This window comes from Schistocerca nitens, chromosome 1, assembly GCF_023898315.1.
Source record: "Schistocerca nitens isolate TAMUIC-IGC-003100 chromosome 1, iqSchNite1.1, whole genome shotgun sequence".
Classification (NCBI taxonomy): domain Eukaryota; kingdom Metazoa; phylum Arthropoda; class Insecta; order Orthoptera; family Acrididae; genus Schistocerca; species Schistocerca nitens.
Window position 1 is genome coordinate 1,301,087,553 of NC_064614.1, and position 24,239 is coordinate 1,301,111,791.

The 24,239-nt window shown below is 42.5% G+C and overlaps 1 protein-coding gene across 3 annotated transcripts in view; it reads left to right on the forward strand.

The window, feature by feature from the left end:
• Positions 1–24,239, forward strand: part of LOC126240013 (calcium-binding protein E63-1) — a 584,925-nt gene that overhangs the window by 556,607 nt on the left and 4,079 nt on the right. For all 3 annotated transcript variants that reach the window (XM_049947899.1, XM_049947898.1, XM_049947900.1), the window contains 2 exons: positions 19,160–19,311; positions 20,104–20,215. In XM_049947899.1, the coding sequence (XP_049803856.1) occupies positions 19,160–19,311; positions 20,104–20,215 (264 nt within the window). The remainder of the gene's footprint in view (positions 1–19,159; positions 19,312–20,103; positions 20,216–24,239) is intronic.

Sequence of the window (24,239 nt, forward strand, 5' to 3'; positions counted from 1 at the left end):
AGTTTTAATACACCAGTAAGTTTCACTCCGTAAGCTGCCCGACGGTGTGTGGCGGAGGGTATTTCTCGTACCGCTAACTGATCGGGGGGGCTGATAGCCCTGCTCCACTCGCGAATGAGACTTGGGACGAATGATTGTCGGTAAGCCTCTGTATTGGCACTAATTTCTCAAATGTTTCCACCGTGGTCGTTTCGCGAGGTGTTTGCGGCAGGAAGCAACACCGTTTCCTCTGAAGCTCACTGAGTTCTGTAGAAATGGTACTAGGTGGCAATACGACCCTCTACCACTACCGCTGGCGTTAAGTGATGGCAGTGACGCAGTGACGACAGATGATGCCAGTCTGCGAAATCAGCGCCGTAAGACCGGTGGGCGTTGAGACGCGGCACTGTGCCAGGGTGAGATGTTGTGTCTGGACGTGTCCACGACCTCTCCGTAATCAGTCTGTTGGTGCTTCATCGCGGAGTGTCCAACATGTCTACAAGAAATAGTGTTAACACTGTCTGGCACGATACAGAACAGACGGCGTTAGTACAGTAGTCGTAAAAAGATTCTAATGCAGAGACATTAGTTTCAGGCATTGCCAGTGACTACCATTACACTCATTTTCAACGTTTAATACCACACGAAAGCACTCAAACGGTTGCAAAGGTGAGAAAACCCCAAGGTCCACCTTAAGGGGGGTAGGACGTCAAACGGGCCGACCTGGAGCAGGAGAGGCACCACAGGACATTTTATTTACTACTGTCTATACTTTTACAAATAAATTCAAAGAACTTTGTCAGCATGACCAGGAAGGTTTCAGGATTCATACTCATAGCAGTGGAAGTGCAAAAACATAACAAAATAATTTTTTTTTTTTAGATATGAAATTTCATCATTTTTTCACTTACTGTTGGCTGCATTTATTGCTATAGGTACATTTTTCTTCACAAGTAAGAGAGAATCTTTGATGAATTTTGCACAGCATACCAACCATACTTACAGGTTTATGAAACTCTAGAATTTTTCAAATCTATTAAAAACTGTGGTTAAAAATTGAGATAATTAACTACAAAATTTGATTTTTTTCTTAACATAAAGTTTAAAACGTAACAGCTCATTCATTTTTTCATAAATTAAATAGATTCTAGAGTTTCAGACACCTGTAAGTATGGTTTGTGTGCTGTGCAAAATTAATCGAGCAGTCTCTCTTACTTATGAAGAAAAGTGTACCTATAGCAACAAATGCAGCCAATAGTAAGTGAAAAAATGATGAAATTTTACATGTAAAAAAATTATTTTCTTATGTTTTTGAACTTCCGCTGTTACTAGTGTGAATCCTGTATCCTTCCTGGTCATGCTGACAAAGTTTTATGAATTTACTTGTAAAAGTATAGACAGTGGAAATTAAAATGTCCTCTGGTGCCTCTCCTTCTCCAAGTCAGCCCGTTTGACGTCCTACCCCCCGTAACAACCATGTAAAATGCATCAGGTGGGACAGATTTAATTGTGTGATTGAAAGAGATAAATGTTTTATGTCATACACTGCGGCAGATTTCTGAATAACAGTCCAACTCGTATAGAGTAAGGAAGGTACAGTACGAGAAGTCGAAGTCTTCTGCGTTAGGGAAAACACAACTAGACGCGAAAGGAAGAGGAAGTTTCTTGACCACAACAGAGCTGGGAGAGAAGCTCACTTCAGCATTAGGTTTCTATTGATACTAAATACTGGACAATACTCGAAATAGAGGATCTCTCTGCAATATGGAACTTTGTAGAAGTGAAAGTTGCAGAGAACTAACTGTAGGTAGCGTAAATGGCAGCTTACTTGAAAATGTTCCTACATTTTTTTTTCTTTTGCAATAATAAAATTTTATTTCGCTACATAATCTCTCTTGGAGACAGTGTACTTGTAGACTGGACTGATGCAAGAGACACAGAAGACCAAACAAAGGGCGGAGAGTTTCGTCACCGGACCGTTTAGTGGACGCGAGAGCGTCACGGAGGAGCTCAACAAACTCTGGCGGCAGACGTTACAGGAGAGGCGTTGCGCTTCACGGAGAGGTTCACTGTTGAACATTTGAGAGAGCACCATCCGCTAGAAGTCGCACGATATTACTGCCACCCACGTACATCCCGCGCCCGCATCTCGTGGTCGTGCGGTAGCGTTCTCGCTTCCCACGCCCGGGTTCCCGGGTTCGATTCCCGGCGGGGTCAGGGATTTTCTCTGCCTCGTGATGGCTGGGTGTTGTGTGCTGTCCTTAGGTTAGTTAGGTTTAAGTAGTTCTAAGTTCTAGGGGACTGATGACCATAGATGTTAAGTCCCATAGTGCTCAGAGCCAGAGCCGTACATCCCGCGAAATGACCACGATGAAAAACTTCGAGCCGGCCGCTGTGGCCGAGCGGTTCTAGGCGCTTCAGTCTGGAACCGCGCGACCGCTACGGTCGCAGGTTTGAATCCTGCCTCGGGCGTCGATGTGTGTGATGTCCTTAGGTTACTTAGATTTAAGTAGTTCTAAGTTCTAGGGGCCAGCATCTCGTGGTCGTGCGGTAGCGTTCTCGCTTCCCACGCCCGGGGTCCCGGGTTCGATTCCCGGCGGGGTCAGGGATTTTCTCTGCCTCGTGATGGCTGGGTGTTGTGTGCTGTCCTTAGGTTAGTTAGGTTTAAGTAGTTCTAAGTTCTAGGGGACTGATGACCATAGATGTTAAGTCCCATAGTGCTCAGAGCCATTTGAACCATTTTTTAAGTTCTAGGGGAATGATGACCTCAGATGTTAAGTCCCATAGCGCTCAGAGCCATTTGAACCATTTGAAAAACTTCGAGAAATCATAGCTAATGCAGAGGCTTGCCAACAGTCCTTCTTCCCACGTGCCATTCGCGAGTGGAACAGGGGAAGGTGGCCAATTAGTGATTACCAGAAGTACCTCCGAGCTTGCAGAGTATTGATGTAGATGTGGATATCTGGTCCAGCAAGACAACATTTTTCTTATTCATTCAAAAAGGAAGTTCGTTTCCAACTATATGTAACACAGCGAACATAATTCTTCATTCGACTACACTGTTTTCCCCTCCTAGTCCTTTTGTGCTTGTTAGTAAATGAAAAATTTTCGTATGGTGTCAGATCTGGGACTGTTATTGGATAAGTGTTAGGTGCACGTTGTCTTTCGGTATCACAGCAGGTAATGGGTATCCCATGTAACAAGATCGGAACACTGGTCGTTGTGGTGATCACCATATGAATTGTCCTCATTCTTTCCCCTCTTGTTTCAACCTCCCTGTTTAAACAGACGAATAACGTTGTTCAGTAAGAGACAGTCACTATTTCACATTCTTCCGAATAGTCAATCGAGATTACTTCCCTTAAGTCCCAAGTTACAGTCGCTGTCATTCACCTCACCACAAGACGTTGCTCCTTTTTTCTTTGCGTATTTTCATCCTCGCCAATCCACTATTTTCGCTGCGCTTTTGCCTTTTGCAGATCGAAGTTTGGTCTGCAGGTACGCAATGATGCAGAACCACCTTCGGATTATGCTTCAACTTTTCCAAATAGTGTTCTGAAATCTTCTTCCGCGATAAGTTTTTGATCTTGAATTGACAACTGCGGAACCTCTTACACATTCGGATTCTTCGTGAGCAGAGCTCCAGCTGTTCTTATGAGATTCCTAGCGTTTCAACGATCTCACGAAGCTTAATCAACGGTATTCTATCAAGGTACGATGAATATTATGGGCCATTTCTTCAGGAGGACCTCGGAACTTACAAAGTCTATATCGCTCGTACTGCAGCGTTTCAATAATTTCTCATGTGCTGGTACAGTCTCAATCAACTTCCTTCAACATATTTTCCAAATGCTCTCTATATCCACTTTTTGAATAGAAAATGGTTTATTAGTGCGCATTATTCATCGTGACCCATTTGTGCGAAACGTGTTACGCCAATCAGCTGAGATAGTCTCTAACACACAGCTGCTCGGAGGCATTGTTTGAAAGTTTCACCAAAACTGGTACACTAATCATGGTTGTCAACAGTAAAGGCGTTAAAACTCCCATTATTTCATTCAGATTTACCAGACTTATCAAATAAATGTTGTAAATTACGGTATGAGTAGATTATTTAACGGTGAAAAACGAACTAATTGATTTTTGTTATATTAACATTAGTTTATGAGTTTGTAATGAACCAATATTAGTGGAGCAAAACACAATCTGTTTGCTTTTTACTGTAAAATGTGAAGTTGTTCTAGCAACAAGTGAAAAAAGTATCAATTAAAATAAAGAGATGTTACCCAAAACAGACAAAGAAAGAAATTGGGAAACAAGTTAATCAGAAATCAGCCAAGTCATTCATAACTCGTCTATCTGGTAAGTAAGATCGAGTATAGAAGGAAAGACTGAAGTGGACAACCAAGACTGAAGGATGTACGAGCAGCACAGACATTGGACGACACTGGTTCAGCATTTCAGTGGGTTTGTTCAATTGAAGCGGTCAGAATAGGCAGGTGGAAAAGTGTAGACTGCTGTCATGTTTGTCGACAGAGTAATGAATGAAGGCACAAAGAAAAATGCTGAAATGAGTATAAAACAACGTGTCCGTCGAGCATTATGCAAGACTCCAAAAACGAATGAAAACACCGCTGCCGGGTGCTGAAACTTTGTTTTAATTGACCACACTACCCGTTACACGGCTTACAGCCGCATTTTCAGGTGCAACGAAAATTATTGCATTAATCCGTCATACGTTATGGTCAAGGTGTAAGATACGTAGTTTGTTCTAAAATAAAATGACGCGCGTTCAGGAAATTTTGACGGGCGCTATCTGTCCAAAGTGTGAAAACTGGATTTAAAAAATGGCAATGAACCGGAAATACTCTGTCTCAAACACAAGGTGTAGGAAAGGTCACCATGCCATGTGTGAACATGTAGTTCTGAAAGCACATGTCGTCAGATGCAGCATCAGATATCTAACAGTGTATAAAAGAGAAAATCATAGAAAAACACGAACGTGACAAACGACGAGCGAGTTGTTCTCAAAACAGTTTGTATTTGGACGGGGAGCTCTGCGGTTGACCTTGTCACAGTAAAATGCAGACGAAGCACCGTACTCCAAACCCACCACGTTCGTGCAAACAGCCTGGCAGTATCGTGTACCACATCAATCTGGTCGCATCACGATTCGATTACCGATAGTCTCAATTAAGGTCTGAGCTTAGCCGTCGGCAACCAACAGAATAGGAAGGCTGTATTGAGCCGTCTGGGACAACTCCCAAACACGCGAGTGGAATGTGCTAGTGCCTGGGTTCGGTTCCGCATTTAGCCATCCTAATGCCGTTCCTGAATTAGCTTCTTAGACTCGTTACCAGCGATGCTGTAGGATTACTTCCCGGGAATAGGCAGCTAAGGAGTCGTACATGGTTGCACAGTTCGTGACATTGCTTCGTCTCGTCGTCGGAGGTGTGTCTCGCGAACCCGTTGCCAGAATCCACACACTACTGGCGACGTGCTGAGCGCGAGGCAAACTTACGCGGCGTACTGCAGTGCCGATTAGCTATACAGGGCGTTCGACCACGTTACAGACTCCTAGGACTCGTGGAGGAGACTGAGTACATAGCATTTTGAGTAGCAACCCATGTTCGCAAACGGACTGTTTCCGTTCTGCGACAGTTTCAATTCAGATGATTAACTGTAGGAACTGCCGCTTAGGAGTAGATTGGATTGTTTGGGGGATGAGACCAAACAGCGAGGCCATCGGTCTCATCGGATTAAGGAAGGATGGGGAAGGAAGTCGGCCGTGCCCTTTCAAAGGAACCATCCCAGCATTTGCCTGGAGCGATTTAGGGAAATCACGGAAAACCTAAATCAGGATGGCCGGACGCGGGATGAGATGATTAACTCATCCGCTTCTGCCTGAGAAATTGAATTACGTATGACGCAGTACAATTGTTAGATAACAATTCGAAAGGCAAGGTAACGAAACATGCATTTATCAGTTAAGCACATTTTTTTATATTAACAGTTAAATATTACGCGTTTCTTTATTCCAGAACAAAAAATATCCCAGAATACTGTACGTACAGAACACTACTGACACATTGCAACAGATCTTTTTTGTCACGTATTATAAAAACCACTTTTTAAAAAAATGTATCTACACGTTTAGTTTGTATATAGTGTTAAACAGGTCTCAAAGTTCAATTTATTAGCAAAAAATCATAATGGCCGAAACGAAAAAATGCTTCTGTCAATTTTAAAATTTTTGGCTCAGACTTCTGTTGTGAATCCAATCTGTGATAACCATCAACTTCACAAAGTATGAAAAAAATTTTTGTTCAACGAATTGGATTTACCCGCTTAATTCAGCATGCCAAGTTATATTTGTTGTGGATTGGCAGGAGCCAACCCACGGAGTTTGGAGGAAGCCGAAAGGCACGCGTTTAAGCTCACGCAGGCTGGCGTGAGGTCTGGAACAGGACAAGGAAGTTAGACTAGAAATAAAGGATGTAGCTGGTGGAATACTTAACTTTAATCCATTAATGCTGAACGTCGCTCTTGTCTGTACATTATTTACAATATCAATAGCAACTGATAATGGCGCCTTGCTAGGTCGTAGCAAATGACGTAGCTGAAGGCTATGCTAACTATCGTCTCGGCAAATGAGAGCGTATTTTGTCAGTGAACCATCGCTAGCAAAGTCGGTTGTACAACTGGGGCAAGTGCTAGGAAGTCTCTCTAGACCTGCCGTGTGGCGGCGCTCGGTCTGCAGTCACTGATAGTGGCGACACGCGGGTCCGACGTATACTAACGGACCGCGGCCGATTTAAAGGCTACCACCTAGCAAGTGTGGTGTCTGGCGGTGACACCACAATATTATGGGACTAATTTTCAGCCCCCTGTCATTTTTTTACGATCGTGTTGGAATTTCACCGGTACCTCCCCTTAATGAGCTCTACACTCGTAAAAAATACTGTATGATATATTCCCATGTTTCTGTGGGTTAGGATGCGACTTGCGGCTTGTAAATGTGTTTCATTCCCAAGTGATGTGGCTACAAGAGTCCTGTATACAGGGGCAGGATATTACAGGCACAGTGGGGCAGTGTGCCGCTGTTCTAATGTTGTTGCTACCCGTCCTTATACTCCTCCCAGCACCAGCTGTTCACTTGTAGGTCGGCAGGGGGCTACTTCTCTGTACTTCAGTGATACGTAGCTTGCTGTTCTGTTATTACTACCTCCCATACAGGACTACTGGCTAGAGTGGCTGGAGCAACTCTCCAGCGCTAGACTAATAGCGGAAATATCGCCTCCACATCTAGCAGTTACTGACGAAACTAGATGGAGCTACGGTCTAGTGCTTCATCAATGGCAACTCAAATTATTGAAATACACAATATACCATATCGCATATGAAATAAAGACTTGTGTCCATCGTATCCAGCAGCCTAGCACAGGCTGAGTCCCTTTGCTGCCAATTTCTAGTCAGGAGAGGAGAGGAGAGGAGGAGGGGATGGGAGGGGAGGGGAGGGGAGGGAAGAGGAGAGGAGATGGGGAGTTGGGGGGTGAGGGAGTGCCAACAGCACCCTCTGGTGGTGGCGTTGCAGACACAGATATTTGATATTCCCACCAATAGATTTCAATTTCCCTCCGTTTTCTGAATTCTTCCCAAAATTTCAATTTCCCACCATTTCCTGAGTAGGTGCAGGGGGATAGACCTGTGTGCCAGCAAGGGAAAAGCCATGATCTGATAATTATTCTGCAGAATTGATTTGATATCGAAATTTGGTTGATACCCCCACTGTCTCACTACGCACTGAGCATTTTCTTGAACAGTAGCGAGCCAGTGGGTGTGTTGGACCTTCCATCGACCTACGGACCCCCTTGAAGATGTCTCCCCCAGTCGGAGACGAAACGTTGGGAATTGAGACAAAATTCATCAACCGACCACGGCATAACAGCCCGGATAATTATAATAGGACATGCAATGGGCTTGTGAACGCCGGCAATCGGCATATCGGACAAATGCCAAGTGTGATGGTTTGGAGCACCATTGCCTGTAAAACGCAATGTTGATGGCAATCTGAAGAGGTTTTACAGTCCGAGGCACTGCCCCTCCTGCAGGCCATTCCTCATGCCATATTTCAGCGGGACAATGCTCGATCGCATGTGGCGAGGGAATTGCAAGCCTTCTTCGAAGAACGATGGTACCACTGCTTCCCTGGCCTGCCCATTCGCCTGACATGTTGTCCGTCAAACGTGTCTGGGGGTATATGGTCGGCCAAAAGCTTGTTTATTCGGTCCTCCTGCAGCCACTCTCGATGCTCTGCGGACGCACCAACAAGCTGTGTGACAGCGCAGTCCTCAGCAGCACATTCAGGTGCTCTCTGATTCCATGACGCGATGTCTGGTGGATCTCATTGCAGCACTTGGTAGCGCTACTCCATACTGAAATCCCACAGCCACACTGCATGTACACGTCTGTAATGCTACTCGTCTGTGTAGTGTCATGTCCGTAACCAGTGGAATAAATTTCATTTTGATCACATCTCTCAGTATTGGTCCAAACAGTAGTGTATCTTACTTAGTTTGGGTGCTATAACATAACCTTAGTTTACCTTTTGATACGCCCAGTACATGTACATAGTCTGGAAACCAACCGCGAAGTGCATGACAGAGAGCACTTAGCATTGTACCGCAGTATGTTGGGGTTTCTTCCCCTTCCAGCCTTTTATGAACTGCGGGAGGAATGACTACTTAAATGCTCCTGTGTGTGCTTTATGATCCCCATGAGAGCGATATCTAGGGGGCTGTAAAATATGCCTGCATTTTTCACCTCTTAGGCTTACTGGTCCTTGAAACTTTAAAAGCAGGTTTTAACGCCGTAATTGGCAACTATCGTCAAGGTTCTGCCGGTTCAGGTTTCTCAACATTTGGTTGACGCTCTCCTGTGACTGAGACAAATCTATGACCATTCCTGCTGCCCTTCTTTGTATACTTATAGACGTATTTGGTAGGGGTCTCACACACCTTAACAAAACTCCAAGATGGGATATGCAATCGTTTATAAGCATTCTCCTTTCTAGGCTAACTAGATTCTCCCAGTGTCCCGCCAGTGGACCAAAGTTTGCCACCTTCCTTAAATACAAGTGTTACATTTCCTGTTGCTACAAATAATTACCTTCTGGTATTTGTATCAGTTAACTGATTCCATCTGTAACTCAATGACGTTGCAGTCATAGGATACAACGATTTATCATCACATTTTGAACATTTAAAACAAGTTCCCAATCTTTGCACTACTTCGAATCCTCATCAAGATCTGCGTGAATATTTGTGCAGATTTTTGTCACGAAGGACTACGTTATAGATAGCTGTATCATATGCAAAGAGTTTGAGGTTACTGTTAATATTTTCTGCCAGGTCATTACTCCGCGACATGAACAATAAGGCCCTCAACACACTTCCCTGGGCACGCCTGAAGTTACTTATACATCGTTTTGTCTCTCCAATCCATGATAACTTCGCATTTTCGCTACCAAGAAATCCTCAGTACAGTCGAAGACTTCGTTTCATACCGCACTTGATAATACTTCTTCTTCTTCTCTCTATATACAGAGTGAGTCAAGAGGAAAGATACATGCTTTGAGGGGTGATAGTATTAGTGATTCTGAAAAACAAAATCATATGAACACATATCCTGTTCTTTAAAGTTTCCAAGGAAACTAGTGGAAACAATGGGGAACAGAACAAATGTACGGAATGTGCAGGAGCTCCGTCACCCTGAAAGAACATACGATTGCCAAAGGAATATCCTCCAAGCATTCTGATAATACATTTTGAAGAAAAACAAGATACCGTAATCAGTTACGAGAGTTAACTAAAAGAACGACGAAATACTCATCAGCAATATCGCGCCACACGTTCACTGAGGAACGTCGCCGAAAATTTGTTTCCACAGTAACATGCACATTTTCATCTGGCCATTACAGTTGCACATGTTGTTGATGCCGTTGCGGGTAAACGTTGACACATCAGTGAACAGAATACGTGGGAAACAGCGTTCGTTGACAATGATCCACTGACAGAATTCCTTTCGTTTGGCATCATCTCCTACATGCAAACAAACGTCGCACGCTCCACCGATGACACGGACGCAGACCCTGCTGAGGTACTGTGCGCAACACCTGTGTTTGTGGAACGCCAAGCTGTGAAGCAGTTCTTCCAGGGCTGCTACTTGGGCTGCTTTCTAGCATCACGAGTTCACCAACATCTTGTTGAGTATTATGTTCAGAGACAACATATCCGCTGAGAAGTGTACCGAGCTGACGCAATCTGTCAAATACCCTGCTATTCGGAACTCTGCGATTAGGAAATCACAGCTCGTATTCGTGAACAGTGGCTCTGGAATTCCCTTTGCAATTATCCATACGTGTGATGACCTGGCCGTTTTCACTGTATTGAGCTGTGAAGTTTTGACTATCCACGTCACAACACTTCAGTACACTGGTGCAGCCCGCCCGGTTGGCCGTGCGGTCTACGCACTGCTTTCCGGGCGGGAAGGAGCGCCTGGTCCCCGGCACGAATCCGCCCGGCGGACTTGTGTCGAGGTCCGGTGTGCCGGCCAGCCTGTGGATGGTTTTTAGGCGGTTTTCCATCTGCCTCGGCAAATGCGGGCTGGTTCCCCTTATTGCGCCTCAGCTACACTATGTCGGCGATTGCTGCGCAAACAAGTTCTCCACGTACGCGTACACTACCATTACTCTACCACGCAAACATAGGGGTTACACTCGTCTGGGGGGGGGGGGGGGTCCACCGGGGGCCGAACCGCACAGTAACCCTGGGTTAGGTGTGGGGCGGCGGAGGGGTGAAGTGGACTGCGGTAGTCGTCGTGGGGTTGCGGACCACTGCGGCTGCGGCGGGGACGGAGCCTCTCCGTCGTTTCTAGGTCCCCGGTTCACATAACATAACACTGGTGCAACCATTGTAGTACTGAGACGCGAGGTAAACAGTGCGTACACTTGCAGGACTCGTCGCCCTACCAAGCACAAGTGAAGTGCGCATTGACGTCGTCAGTAAAGACAACGCAACGTAGCCTAATGTCGCTTTGGTTATATTCATACGTGAGTGCTGGTCAAGAAGGACATGCCGCTGACACCTGTGATTTTTCAGCAGCTGTATGCGGGACACAGTTAAAAAAAGGGCATATGTTCATATGAAGTTCTTTTTTGTTCAGAATCACCAATACTATCACTCTTCAGAGCGTGTGCTTTTCCTCCTGATTCGTCCTGTGTGAACTTAAGATGTCCGCTCACTTCTGTTTCTATGTATGGGTTAATCTCAGGAACTAGTGCAAGGATTTTCATCTAGAGTTGACAGGGAGTGATTCTTGAGTAAGGTTCGTGTATGTAATTTATTAATATTTCGTGGAGACTGCCTGAACTACGATGAATTAAAGTCAGCTGCTGTGAAAACGATGGCATTGCCATCTATCGGTACAGCCGCCTCAATTCCGGACAGCAGAAAAGCTTGAGCAGAATCTTGGTTCAAATGGCTCTGAGCACTATGGGACTTAACATCTGAGGTCATGAGTCCCCTAGAACTTAGAACTACTTAAACCTAACTAACCTAAGGACATCACACACATCCACGCCCGAGGCAGGATTCGAACCTGCGACCGTAGCGGTCGCGCAGTTTCAGACTGAAGCGCCTGGAACCGCTCGGCCACACCGGCCGGCGAGCAGTATCTCCAAGTTGGGCCTGGTACATAGCGTGCGCCTGAAAATTGAAACAGGACGGATTTTGATTGTCTTCTAACGAAGCATTCCCTTGCCAATGATGTGGACATTTACCAGATGCGAAAGAATCAATGCCGTGTTTCATGGTCTTGCGGTAAAGTGTGGACTTGGAAACCAATAAACTGCGCGATCTAATCCTAGGCAAAACACACATTTGTATCTCTTCCTTTGTAACATAGCAATAAGTTCTCCATAATGAGGAGATTCGCCAGAAACGAAACGTGTTTCGGATTCCATGTTGAATGTAGGTCACCTGTTCCCGGTTGAAAAATTGGCTACGGAAACGCAAGTTGCTGAAGTTCTTTGCAGTAGTGAGACTTGCACCACGACACCGAGCCACACAAAATTATTATTACGGAAGATATACATTCATACATGCATACAGTGTGGTTATAATTAAACGTTCGTTACTTGAGCCAGTGGACGGAGAACTGTTTACTGTATGGGTACTCGGCTTCATAGGAATGATGTTCAGACTGTGCGCTGCAGGATTTTCGTTGTTATCAGTATGTCCGCCTCCGTAGCGCAGCGGTAGCATTACTGCGTAGCACGCATGCTGCCCCGGGTTCGATTCCCCGCAGGGGACTGGGTGTTGTGTGCCATTCATCATCATCAACACGCAAGTCGCCGAAGTGGCGTCAACTAAAAAGACTTGCAGTACGGCGGCCGAAGCCCGAAGGGAATGTCCCGGCCACAAACGCCATACGATCATTTCATTTTCAGTGCTAGTATCATGACTTGCCGTTAGCTGCCAGTATTGGTATGGCGACGCGGAGTTGAAACACAAGCATTACGGTTACAGACGGTTAACATCGGTCTGGACAAAGTGAGCAGCGCTTTACGCGTAACGCTGTTTTACCAAAACAACATCAATAGTACCGCTGCTCTCCGCGAGCATCGGAGTAATAAAGGAATACTGAGAGGTCATTTTTCCGCACCAGACTTGAAGAAGAATTTGATTCGGAAGTTCGAATTAATTGGCGATTTGGGAATTACTCATGGGAGAGGCCGACGGCCAGTTGCGCCACAGACTTTTGCCATGGCTGGTAATGCTGGACGCAATGTGCGATCTTCAAGCAGTGTACGAGCTCTGTCACGACATCTCAACATTCCGTGGTCCACCGTTGTTTTGGGCAGCTGTACAGCAATCTCTAGTGTGGTTCCCAGCTGTCACGGATGCAGAGGGTAGTCATACCGAGCAAGCTTGGTAACCTGGACCGTAAACAAGGTACGCAACTAACAAATGTTACCGTCTCGTGTGGAAAGTAAAATGCCTTCCTTTCAGTGTTTTATTCGCTATTTCTGTCCCGTGAACCCTTACAAACGTTTCAATGAAGTTTCATTGTCCTACGATGACTCGTTTTTGATGAGGACACCTCTCAAGTAGCGAAAATTTAATTATAACCACCGTGTACACACACTCTCCTTATGTACATGTTATAAATTAATGTCCCCCGCCACCTTTTTCTGCCTATGTATGACGGTTAGTCTAAAGAACTACTGCAGGAATTCTGGTAACATTTTCGATAGTAGATACATTGATTCACGAGGAAGGTTCGTGTTATGTAACTTATGAACGTGCAAGTTGACTGAGCTATCGAATTTCAGTCCTAAGCCGCGGTCTTTTTCTGTACGTGAAGGGTACTATCGGGAACTGGTGTTGGGATGGACTGACGCCACAGCCGAGCCAACAAGTGGGGCCCTGCCGAAGCACCGCGCCTCTGATCCACGGCTCGCATTGTTACAGGGTCGAGGTCAGGCAGCCCGCATCTCGTGGTCGTGCGGTAGCGTTCTCGCTTCCCACGCCCGGGTTCCCGGGTTCGATTCCCGGCGGGGTCAGGGATTTTCTCTGCCTCGTGATGGCTGGGTGCTGTGTGCTGTCCTTAGGTTAGTTAGGTTTAAGTAGTTCTAAGTTCTAGGGGACTTATGACCACAGCAGTTGAGTCCCATAGTGCTCAGAGCCATTTGAGCCATTTGAGGTCAGGCACTCCGCTTACGCCTTTAGGCGCCGCAGTACGCCGGCAAGTGGCGCCTGCTGCTTAAATCGTATAATTTACATGAAACTAATGACATCCAGTTACCGGTAGCTAACGTGGTTCTTTGATTTTAAATCATAACTCTATGCAGGGCCACGCAAACAAAATTACCGGGAGAGAAAAGCGCGAACTGGGTATTGCTTGACACGGTTTTGGGATCCTTGCTGGATGGCATGGAGACGCTTATTATGTCTGAACTCAGAATATGCAGTAGGGTCAACAACAGATGGCCAACGGGGTTCCCGTCATATCACCGAAGTTAAGCGCTGTCGAGCTGAGCTAGCTGTTGAATGGGTGACCATCCGGTCTGCCGAGCGCTATTGGCAAGCGGTGTGCACTCAGCCCTTGTGAGGCAAACTGAGGAGCTACGTGATTGAGAAGTAGCGGCTCCGGTCTGGTAAACATAGGATCGGGAGAGCGGTGTGCTGACCATATTCCCCTCCATATCCGCATCCAGTGATGGCTGTGGACTGAGGATGACACGGTGACCGTCGGTGCCGTTGGGCCTTCACTGCCTGTTCGGGCGGATGCTTTTTTTTCTTCAACAACAGATGAATGTCAAACGCTAACAGTTAATATACCGCCTCTAAATCGATCCTTGTAATTTCTGGAGAAATATTCATGGAGATAAAACAGGGTAGTAGTCCACAACTACATAATTCGAGTGACACACCGAAATGAAAACACTTCAAATTTCCGCAAACAAAATACAGATTAATTGATCCTTGTCATGTCCATCACTTCCCTGAAACACTACATCGAGTTAGCTACTGGCGACATCGTCTTATGAAAGGCCAATGACTACAATTTATGTGCTCGCTTACTAAGTCACAAAAATCGCATGCAAAGAACCAGTGAAACCGATCAGAATTCAACACCCACACATGGGAAAGCACCTGCAAATCCTTCTATGCTTTCTGTACTGCAAGAGTAAGTTTGTTGCATCACTACACATCACTAAATTATGGTATCAGAAACCAATAATGCCCACGACTTGCTTCCTAGAGTTCCGAGCTACCCTCAAAATCGTTTCAACATTCAGAGCTTTCAGGTTACAGCCAGCCTGGCCTCAGAAGAGGAATGATCGGCTTTATCAGTGCCTCAGTTCTATAACGTATGTTTACCGTATGACAATGGAATTGTCAATCTCAGCATGAGCAGTATTCTATGAAGGCCTACCCGCTATTGCCACGTTAACATGTGGTATCACGTATTGATACCAACCCACCAGCGTCATATCAATCCAATTGTGAGCTTCCGTGAGAGGCTGATGGCGGTCATGTGGGATCCGGCAGACCCGCTGAAGCATGCCCGATGAGCCACGCTCCAGGGGCTCGGTACCGTGACAACCACGAGCGCCACGGTGTACGTAGAATGGCGAGCGGCAGCGACACAGTCCACTAGTGCTCGGAGCCACTTTGCAGTGGGAGACTGCGCAAACGCCACCTGGTTATCCTTCAAGTCGCTTTGCAGTTGAGTTCCTTGATTCTTGATTATATCCTTAAAGTAATGGATACCATGTCTCCAGGCTCTTTGAATAGCCTACTTGTCATGCCATTGATGTTAGAACTAATTTTTAGTTTCTTCTGTCTGAAATCATAATACATACAAGATGATTATAATTAAAGTTAAACTTTCAGACCACTGTAAAAATAACACCACTGGTCAGGATGACATCAAATTGCAATGAAATATTATCAGAGAAGGGGGAAAATGTATGGCAGAAGAAAAATAACTAGTTAGAAAATGTAGCAATACATAGTGCTGTAAGCATCATAATTTAATAGTGGTCGACTACAAATGACAAATGAATCATACAACAGTTCACGAGGTGTACGTTTGACGTTAAACAAACTGTACTACTCAGGGTGCATGGGTGTACAGGTGTGATACTGTTAGTTACGTAAGCCCATCCACCACAGCAAGGTCATATCGCATCATATGAGAAAAATCTGTTTTTAATTGTCCTGGGGCCGAAAACTGCATAAAAATCATCACTCTCATTGGTTTTTAACTATTCTGAGGTGAAAAGCCACATAAAAAGCATCAATCACATTGGGTTTTTTTTATCATCCTGCGGCCGAAAACCGCATAAAAAGCATCTATCACATTGGTTTTTATTTGCCCTGAGGCAAAAAACCACATAAAATGCATTAATTGCCCGCATCTCGTGGTCGTGCGGTAGCGTTCTCGCTTCCCACGCCCGGGTTCGATTCCCGGCGGGGTCAGGGATTTTCTCTGCCTCGTGATGGCTGGGTGTTGTGTGCTGTCCTTAGGTTAGTTAGGTTTAAGTAGTTCTACGTTCTAGGGGACTTATGACCACAGCAGTTGAGTCCCATAGTGCTCAGAGCCATTTGAACCATTTGCATTAATCAAAATCAAATCAGATTATTAATTTCCACGTGACTGTCACAAAACATGTTCAATATGCTGTCCACTGTTTTCTGCAACAAGTTGAAATCGAGAAACAGCATGTTCCACAACTGATCGAAGTGTTTCTGGGGTCACATCCAGAATGTGTTGCGCAATGCATGCCTTCAATGCAGCTAAGTTTGCAATTGGAACACTGATCACGACATCTTTCAGACAGCCCCACAGCCAGAAGCCACACGGATTAAGATCAGGTGATTCGGACAGCCAGGCTGTAGGGAAATGGCAGCTGATAATTCTAGCATTTCTGAAATGACGCTTCAGTAGCTGCTTAACTGGATTTGCAATGTGCGGCGGTGTGCCATCTTGCATAAAAACGATCCCATCCACACGTCTATTCTGTTGGGGAGCTGAAATGATGTGGTTGCGCAGAAGACACTCGTAGCACTTACCAGTGATGGCACAGGTAAACGACCGGAAGCACCGGTCTCTTGGAAGAAATACGGCCGCGTGATAAATGATGCTGTAGACCTGCACCACACAGTGACCTCTTCAGGATGAAGTGGTACTGGTTGATTTGAATGTGGATTTTCCATTGCCCATGTTCGACAATTCTGTGTACTGACATATCGTGTCAGATGGAAGTGAGCTTCATATGTCCACAAAAACTTCCACGGCCAATCATTGTCCACTTCCATGCGAGAAGAAATTCTAAAGCAATGGTCTGTCTTGCTGCCAGGCCAACAGGAAGCAAATCGTGCACATGGGTAATTTTGAATGGATAGCAAAGAAGGATGTTATGTAGGATTTTATGCACCATGCTCACAGATATGTCCAATGCTCAGGCAGTTCTCCATGCACTACAAGTTTCCACACAACCACTTGTCTCCTCATGCATTGCTGTAGCCACTGCTTCCCCTGAGGTCAAATCAATTCATTTCCTCCCTCTACCAGTTTGCACAGCAAAAGAACCTGTCTTTTTGAATCATTTTCTCCAGACCCACAGCAGTCATTGGACCAATGCCTTCAATGTCTGGAACTTCTGCAGAGGGATACGTGCACAGTCATCATTATATCGATATCCTGCATTGAGACAGTCACGGTGAATGTCGCAGATGCGAAAGGAGGAAATTCCGTGTACCTGGTGTGTTGATACCAACTTTAATGGGTCATGCGTATGACAGTTGTTTTCATTTACATATTCTGACACATACTGTGCCATCTATTGATCAATTTTCACACGATTGTTTTTCGTCTGCCATACATTTTCCCCGCTCTCCGATAATATTCCATTGCAATTTGACATTATTCTGACCAGTGGTGTTATTTCTACAGTGTTTTAAAAGTTTAACTCTAATTATAATCCCCCTGTACATACCAAGGATCTGCAGCCTTATTGGACACACTGTTATGCAGCTGTGACCTTGAAAGATTGTCTCCTAGTCACATTCCTCATCTTTGTGTTTAATCCCAGAAAGTGAGGAAAGATATGTTGAAATATTATATCTTACTAGTGATTTATTTCTATTGGAAAATTTACTGTTTACACACCAGCTTTTGATCCAACAGAAGTGGAAAAGATACCTTAATATTTTTTGCAGAAATATTTGGACACTTCATGTACAGTGCAGAAAAAAATTTAATTTGGTAATGTGGATCACTATTGTCACATTATGAATAAAAAAGGGTATGCTACACCTATGTACAGATTCTGCAAACAACTATGAAGTGCATGGCACAGTACTTGTCACTGTGTCACATATTGTTTCTTCCCATTCCAGTCACATTTCAAGAGTTTCATCATTTATTAATGTGGTTGTGCCCCTGCATTTTGAGAGACACTGTTTGACTTTCGTGTCAGCAACTGTCCTTGTGGTCAGAAAAATCATTTAAAATGTGCCTGACAGAAATGTCTAGATTTTACATTGTGAATTAATATTCAGGCAATGACAATGGCTTTGGTAGAAACTTTTGTTATAAAAATAAGATTATGTAATTGTGACACCTTCTCTGGTCAATTGTCAAGAGCCTGCCAACAATTATTTCATAAAATTGTCAATAAATGTGCTATTGCTCCCCTTCTGTATCATTTTCTTTAGAAGAAAGTACAAATGTCTCATAAACTATTCATAAATCAAACACACAAAATTGTGGGCATTCTATAGTATTAATATTTTTAGTTGAGCAGTTTTCAGATGTCAATTAAATTACACTATACTTTAACTCTCTAGAACAAAGATTGTCAAAACATAAAATTAATAAAGGCAGGGTGCATTTTTCGTTACTGCAGTACATACCTCAATATGGCTGCTCTTGGAAGTATCCCTGATTATTCTGATGAATGGTTCCTAAACATATCCTCACTTCATTACCATCATTGTATTTCTATGTGTTGACTATATAAATAACAACAATAAATAATTAATTTATTTATGGCATTGTATCAGCACACTACAGAATGGCCAAAATCACAAATAATTCCTGATAGTTGAGGCTGCCTGCATAGAAGAGGTTCCATGCAATAAAGATTTCATTTGCTTCAATGAACATATCTGATATTGCTTCTTCTTCTAGACAGAGGAAGAAGAGAAAAAAAATCAGTTTTATTTTTTGTGTGTGCTACTAACATTTTAGTGTTATCTGCCTTTATTTTTACTTTAGTATAAAAAGGATTGATTGCTACTCACCATATTGAGGAGAGGTTGAGCTGCAGACAGGCACAACAAAAAGACTGCTATCCAGATAAGCTTTATGCCAAAAGACATTTTCTATAATAGAAAATACACACACATTCACACAAGTGTCTATGTCTGTATGAAGAGGAGCAATTGATTCCTTTCATAATGTTGTTGTTATTCCATCCTGGATTTTCCTTTGTTTTTTACTTTCATTTCCAGCATCTCATAATCCTTGGCCAATATATCATTACAGTATGTCCCATACACAGTACTTATCAGTCTCATTCAGAATATATTCTCTGTGGTTTCAGAAAATGGGCTCATCAACGAGGCTGAGTTCCTCCAGTGGGTGGCACGTATCCAGGCCTTGACACAGGACACTGAGGGGGATGACGATGTCACCAAGGACCTGATTGCTGCCTTCAGGGTGTTTGACAGAGACTGCAATGGCTACATCACTAAGGTAAGGGTACAGAGAGGCTGACTTGTTTGGATGTTTCATTATTTTATGTTCTAGACCCATTTAAGTTTGCTGATGCTCAAACAGTCCAGGATAACAAAGGTCATTCATTCTAGATCTAGAACTTTACACTCATTACTAAATTAAATTAAGTATAAATAGCAGAAGGAGTAAAGGAAATTGTGCACGTGTGTTATTTTTTTCTGGTAAAGCAAATTTCTGGATGGTACATGAAACAAGGGAAAGGCAACCACTCAGCCATAGCACCCTGCATGGCTACATTGTGCCAAAATTACAGTTTAACTCTTCCAGTTTAGTTTCTGCACCTGTCATGAACTTAACAATACTGTGTTGTTTCATCTACTTTTCCATTATTTATATTCCACAAAGGACTTTCCAGTACCATATTAAATTAAGCATAAACCTGAGAGCTTGAAGGTGGAAGATTTTCAAATCTCATCCAGTGCAGCCTCCAACAATCACTGTTTCCTTCTCATCCTGTCTCATAAGTCTCCCCTGATGTGAACTTCTGGGTGACTTTTCCAAAAACTATCTCTCCCTTTCCCTTCACCCCTCTTCCATCCCCTTCAACATTTCTGATGGAAGAAGAAGCCACTGGCACCAAAAGCGTGCATAAGTAAAATCTTTTTTTTATTTGCATGCTCTCCTGCCACCACTTTGATAGTAGATATTGTCAGAGATTGATTATTTTCATTGTTATATAAGCATAAACTAAGTACTCAGTAACTAACAGATGCGAATCTATGAATTAACTATACCCCTTATCTCTTCCAGGATGAACTCAAGTCAGCCATGGATATGATAGGAGAGACAGTAACAGAAGGAGACCTGAATGAAATGTTGGCTATGGCTGATGTAGATCGAGATGGGAGGATCAACTATGAAGGTAATGGATCATTTTGTGTCCTGGAGTACTGCCTCAAATTTGATTGAAGCTGATAGACATTTGTTGTACATTAGTAAACTTTTCTGAAACAATATTGAACATAATAATGGAAAATCTTGAGTGGAACACAAACAATAGAATGAATTTTCAGTAATGACTACATGCCTCATATAACTGATGCTCTGAGCCACCTCTGGGATCCAAAACAGTCCTCTTCAGTGCAACCACAGTTAAGTCTTTAACTGTGATTAATGAGCTTTTATACCATTACATTTACCCCTCTTCTAATTGTGACTACAATGGCTTCATTGGTATCACATTTAGTGATTTCAGAGGCCTACTAATGTTCTATGACCATATTTATCATCACAGCATGGGGCATTTTCAATTGTGAGTGGGAACATTTTTAAATATGTAATCTCCTAATTCATCACTTAATTAGTATGGTCACATTTACTGTTTCATAAATTTAGATTTTCTTTCTGTGTGAACTTAGGGTCCATTAAAAATAACTATTTGACAGTTCAAACAATCATAGAACCTCCACCATGCTTCACAGATTGAAAAATACTATCTGGATTGTATGGAGCTGTGGGTGTTCATTATAGATAAACAAGCCCTGCTAATACAAAAGCACACTCACTGGACAGTGTTATAGTGCCGTACAGATTGCTAGTCACAGAATTGTCATGTTCCTTGAACTACTAAAATCTCTTCATTGTATTCACCAGATTTATAATAATAATAATAATAATAATAATAATAATAATAATGTTTATTTGTCCATGTTAACTTTACAGTCTTGGACATCGTCATTTTTTGTACAATTATTTCAATATCATGTCGAATATATACATCAAGTAGCACACTGTACATCATTCCATGCAGTAATGTTATAAACACATTAGCACATTATGTATCACTCCATACATATAGTGATTATATACATCAATTAGCCAATTATAACAATACCACCACTAATATACTGCAGTATGTGAAAGAATAAACTAACAGTACTGCAGCTCAGAATTCTTTTAATGAATATAAACATCTTTCTATTAACAAATTTTTCAACTTGCCCTTGAAAAGATTGGGAGTTCGGCAACAGCAAGTCTTCCATGAAAGTATTTTTTGTGAAGTTACTGTCACACTGTTTTTATTGACTTTTCATTATCAAGACACATATTAAGATCAGTAGTTCGTTTAGTGGTAATGGTCTTCCTATTGGATGTAACAATCTTCCTTAATACTCTCCTGTCTCTCTGAGGAAGACTAGAAAAGTTTTCCCATTAGTAATACCATGTCAGCACTAGATACATCAGCTCTAGAAATGCCTAGTGGATTTCCAACCAAAGTCATGAGTACACCAGCAGAGCAAAAGCAACCATTTTCTCTTGTTGACAGTCTGTAAGGTCAGACACCAGGACAGACTGACAACACCACACCGATTGCAGGCACACTGGTAATCCGAACACCTCCAGGGATATTATGGTACTGAAAAAGCCACAAGCTTATTCACATCAGTGCATTACAGATTAGCAGAATATAAGTTTAGGAATCAAAGTCATGAAACCAAGGTATTCATATAAGACCAGAGATGTTTAAAAAATAGAAAAAGTAATCAAAACTATTAAGATTTGTTTTTATGGGTTCCACTCAAGCAGTTTGTGGAAATATAACCATACCCATAAATATAATTAGACTTAAGTATCCTGTATTATAATGCTTTTTTAAAATCCATAATACGAGAAAATTAGTTAATCAAAATAAAACATAACTAAACATAATGAAAAGGAGGACAATTACATTGGTTTAGCACATCAATAAGTTTATAAATGACCGAGTGATTTTTTTCATTACATTAAATTTAAAAAATAGGACAAATAAAATTTGATATTTTTCATCACATGTGAATAAGCACACAGTACAATGAATTTTTTTTGTCTATGTAAATCCTCTTTTTGTAATAAAAATAGTGTATTCCTAATATTACTATTGTTTAACAGCTAAAAGCATTCTTCAGGATGTATGTGATGATAGTGGGTGGAGTGCAAAACAGTATTGATAGGGATCAGGGCTACAGTATTGAGTGTGAGCTGGTGAAAATAGCCCCAGCAATGACCCATACCAATGTTGGGCTGGTGCCTGCTTTCGTGCGGCATGAGCAGCCCCAGTTGAACCACTCTGTCAGGAGGGTAAATATGGAGTTGGATCAGTTGCATAGGCTGGCCACTCTGTCAGACATTGGAATGGTTCCTGTCGAGGCTATTTATAGGGGGGATTTCACAAGGCATAGCCTACACTTCAATAGGAAAGGGAAGGGTAAACTGGCAGGGTTGTTGGCCAAATCCCTAATAGGAGACCCTAGTGCTCATGGACGTACCTCTTTTTTAGACTAATACCAGTGTCCAATGAGAAGTTCAGGCAATCAGGTGCTAAAGATTTCCAAAACTCACAAGATTCTCACAATAGGAAAGTAAATAATAATGTTACCATATTTAATCAAAATATTGGTGGATTAAAGAAAAAAGTAGATTCACACAAAAGTGAAGTAAAAAATAATGTTACCATTTTTCACCAAAATATTCTGAGATTGAAGAATAAAGTAGATGAGCTCCTGGTTTGTTTAGATGACAGTGAATCTGAAAATGTAATAGATATACTATGCCTGTCTGAGCATCACATTGTGTCTGATATGGAAAAGGTTAATATCAGTGGTTATAAACTAGCTACACATATGAGTAGAGAGAATAAGGTGAGAGGAGGAGTTGCCATATATGTCAAAAGCCATCACTGTGTAAATAGCTTAGATACAAAAAAGTTTTGTCTAAAGCAACATAGAGAAGCATGTGCCTGTGAGCTTAAACTGAAGGAGGGCCCTTTTATAATTGTAACAATATATAGGTCCCCTTCAGGAAACATTCATTTATTCCTGGAAAACTTGGATGTCTTGTTGTGCTATCTGCCAGGTAGGGGAAAGCAAATTATTATTTGTGGGGACTTAAATGTTGATTCACTGAAAGAGTGTAGTAGGAAGAATGACCTGGAAGTCTTGCTTGGTTATTTCAATTTGACATCTGTCGTTAATTTTCCTACTCAGGTAGTAAAGGACAGCAGCACATTGATAGATAACACTTTTATAGACCAAGATAAGTTTAAAAACATAAATTATTGTCCTGTTGAGAATGGCCTTTCTGAGCATGGTGCTCAGCTAGTTACAGTATATGACATAGCTCCATTCAGTAACTGAAAACTACCCTCCAAAGTTGTGCATTCAATTAATGACTCAACAATTCGAAATTTCAGAGAAAATCTTCAGCAGTTACACTGGGATGAGGTGTACACGGAACCCAATGCTACTTTAAAATATAACTTATTTCATGATACACTTGTAAGAGAATTTGAAAACTGTTTCCCCAAGAAAGTAGTTAAATCTAATTATAAGAAACCATGCAAATAACCTTGGCTTACTAAAGGAATAAAAATATCTTGTAACCACATAAGGGAACTGTATCTAACAACAAGAAAGAGTAATGACCCAGAAACAGCTAAATATTATAAAAACTACTGTGCTACATTGAGAAAGGTTATTAAAAAGTCCAGAAGCATGTGCATCATGTCTGAGATTAATACCTCTGATAACAAAATCAAAACAATTTGGAATATTATTACATGGGAGATAGGGCAACCAAGAGTGGAGGATGATGGCATTACCATCAAAGCAAATGGAAACTTGACAAACAACAAGCCGGAAGTCAAAAACATTTTGAATAATCATTTTTTAAATGATGTAGAGAAAATAGGACCTAAATGTTCATTAGAAGAAGCAAGCAGTTAATGGAAGAGGCCTTACCCACACCATTTGATACAACTGAAATTCCACCCACCTCTCCTTCTGAAATTTGGAAGATAATAAACTCTCTCAAGAATAAAAGTTTACATGGAATTGGTGGCATTTCCAGCTGGATAATAAAAGCTTGTTCCCAAGAGATAAGTGGGATTCTTAGCCACATATGTAATAGCT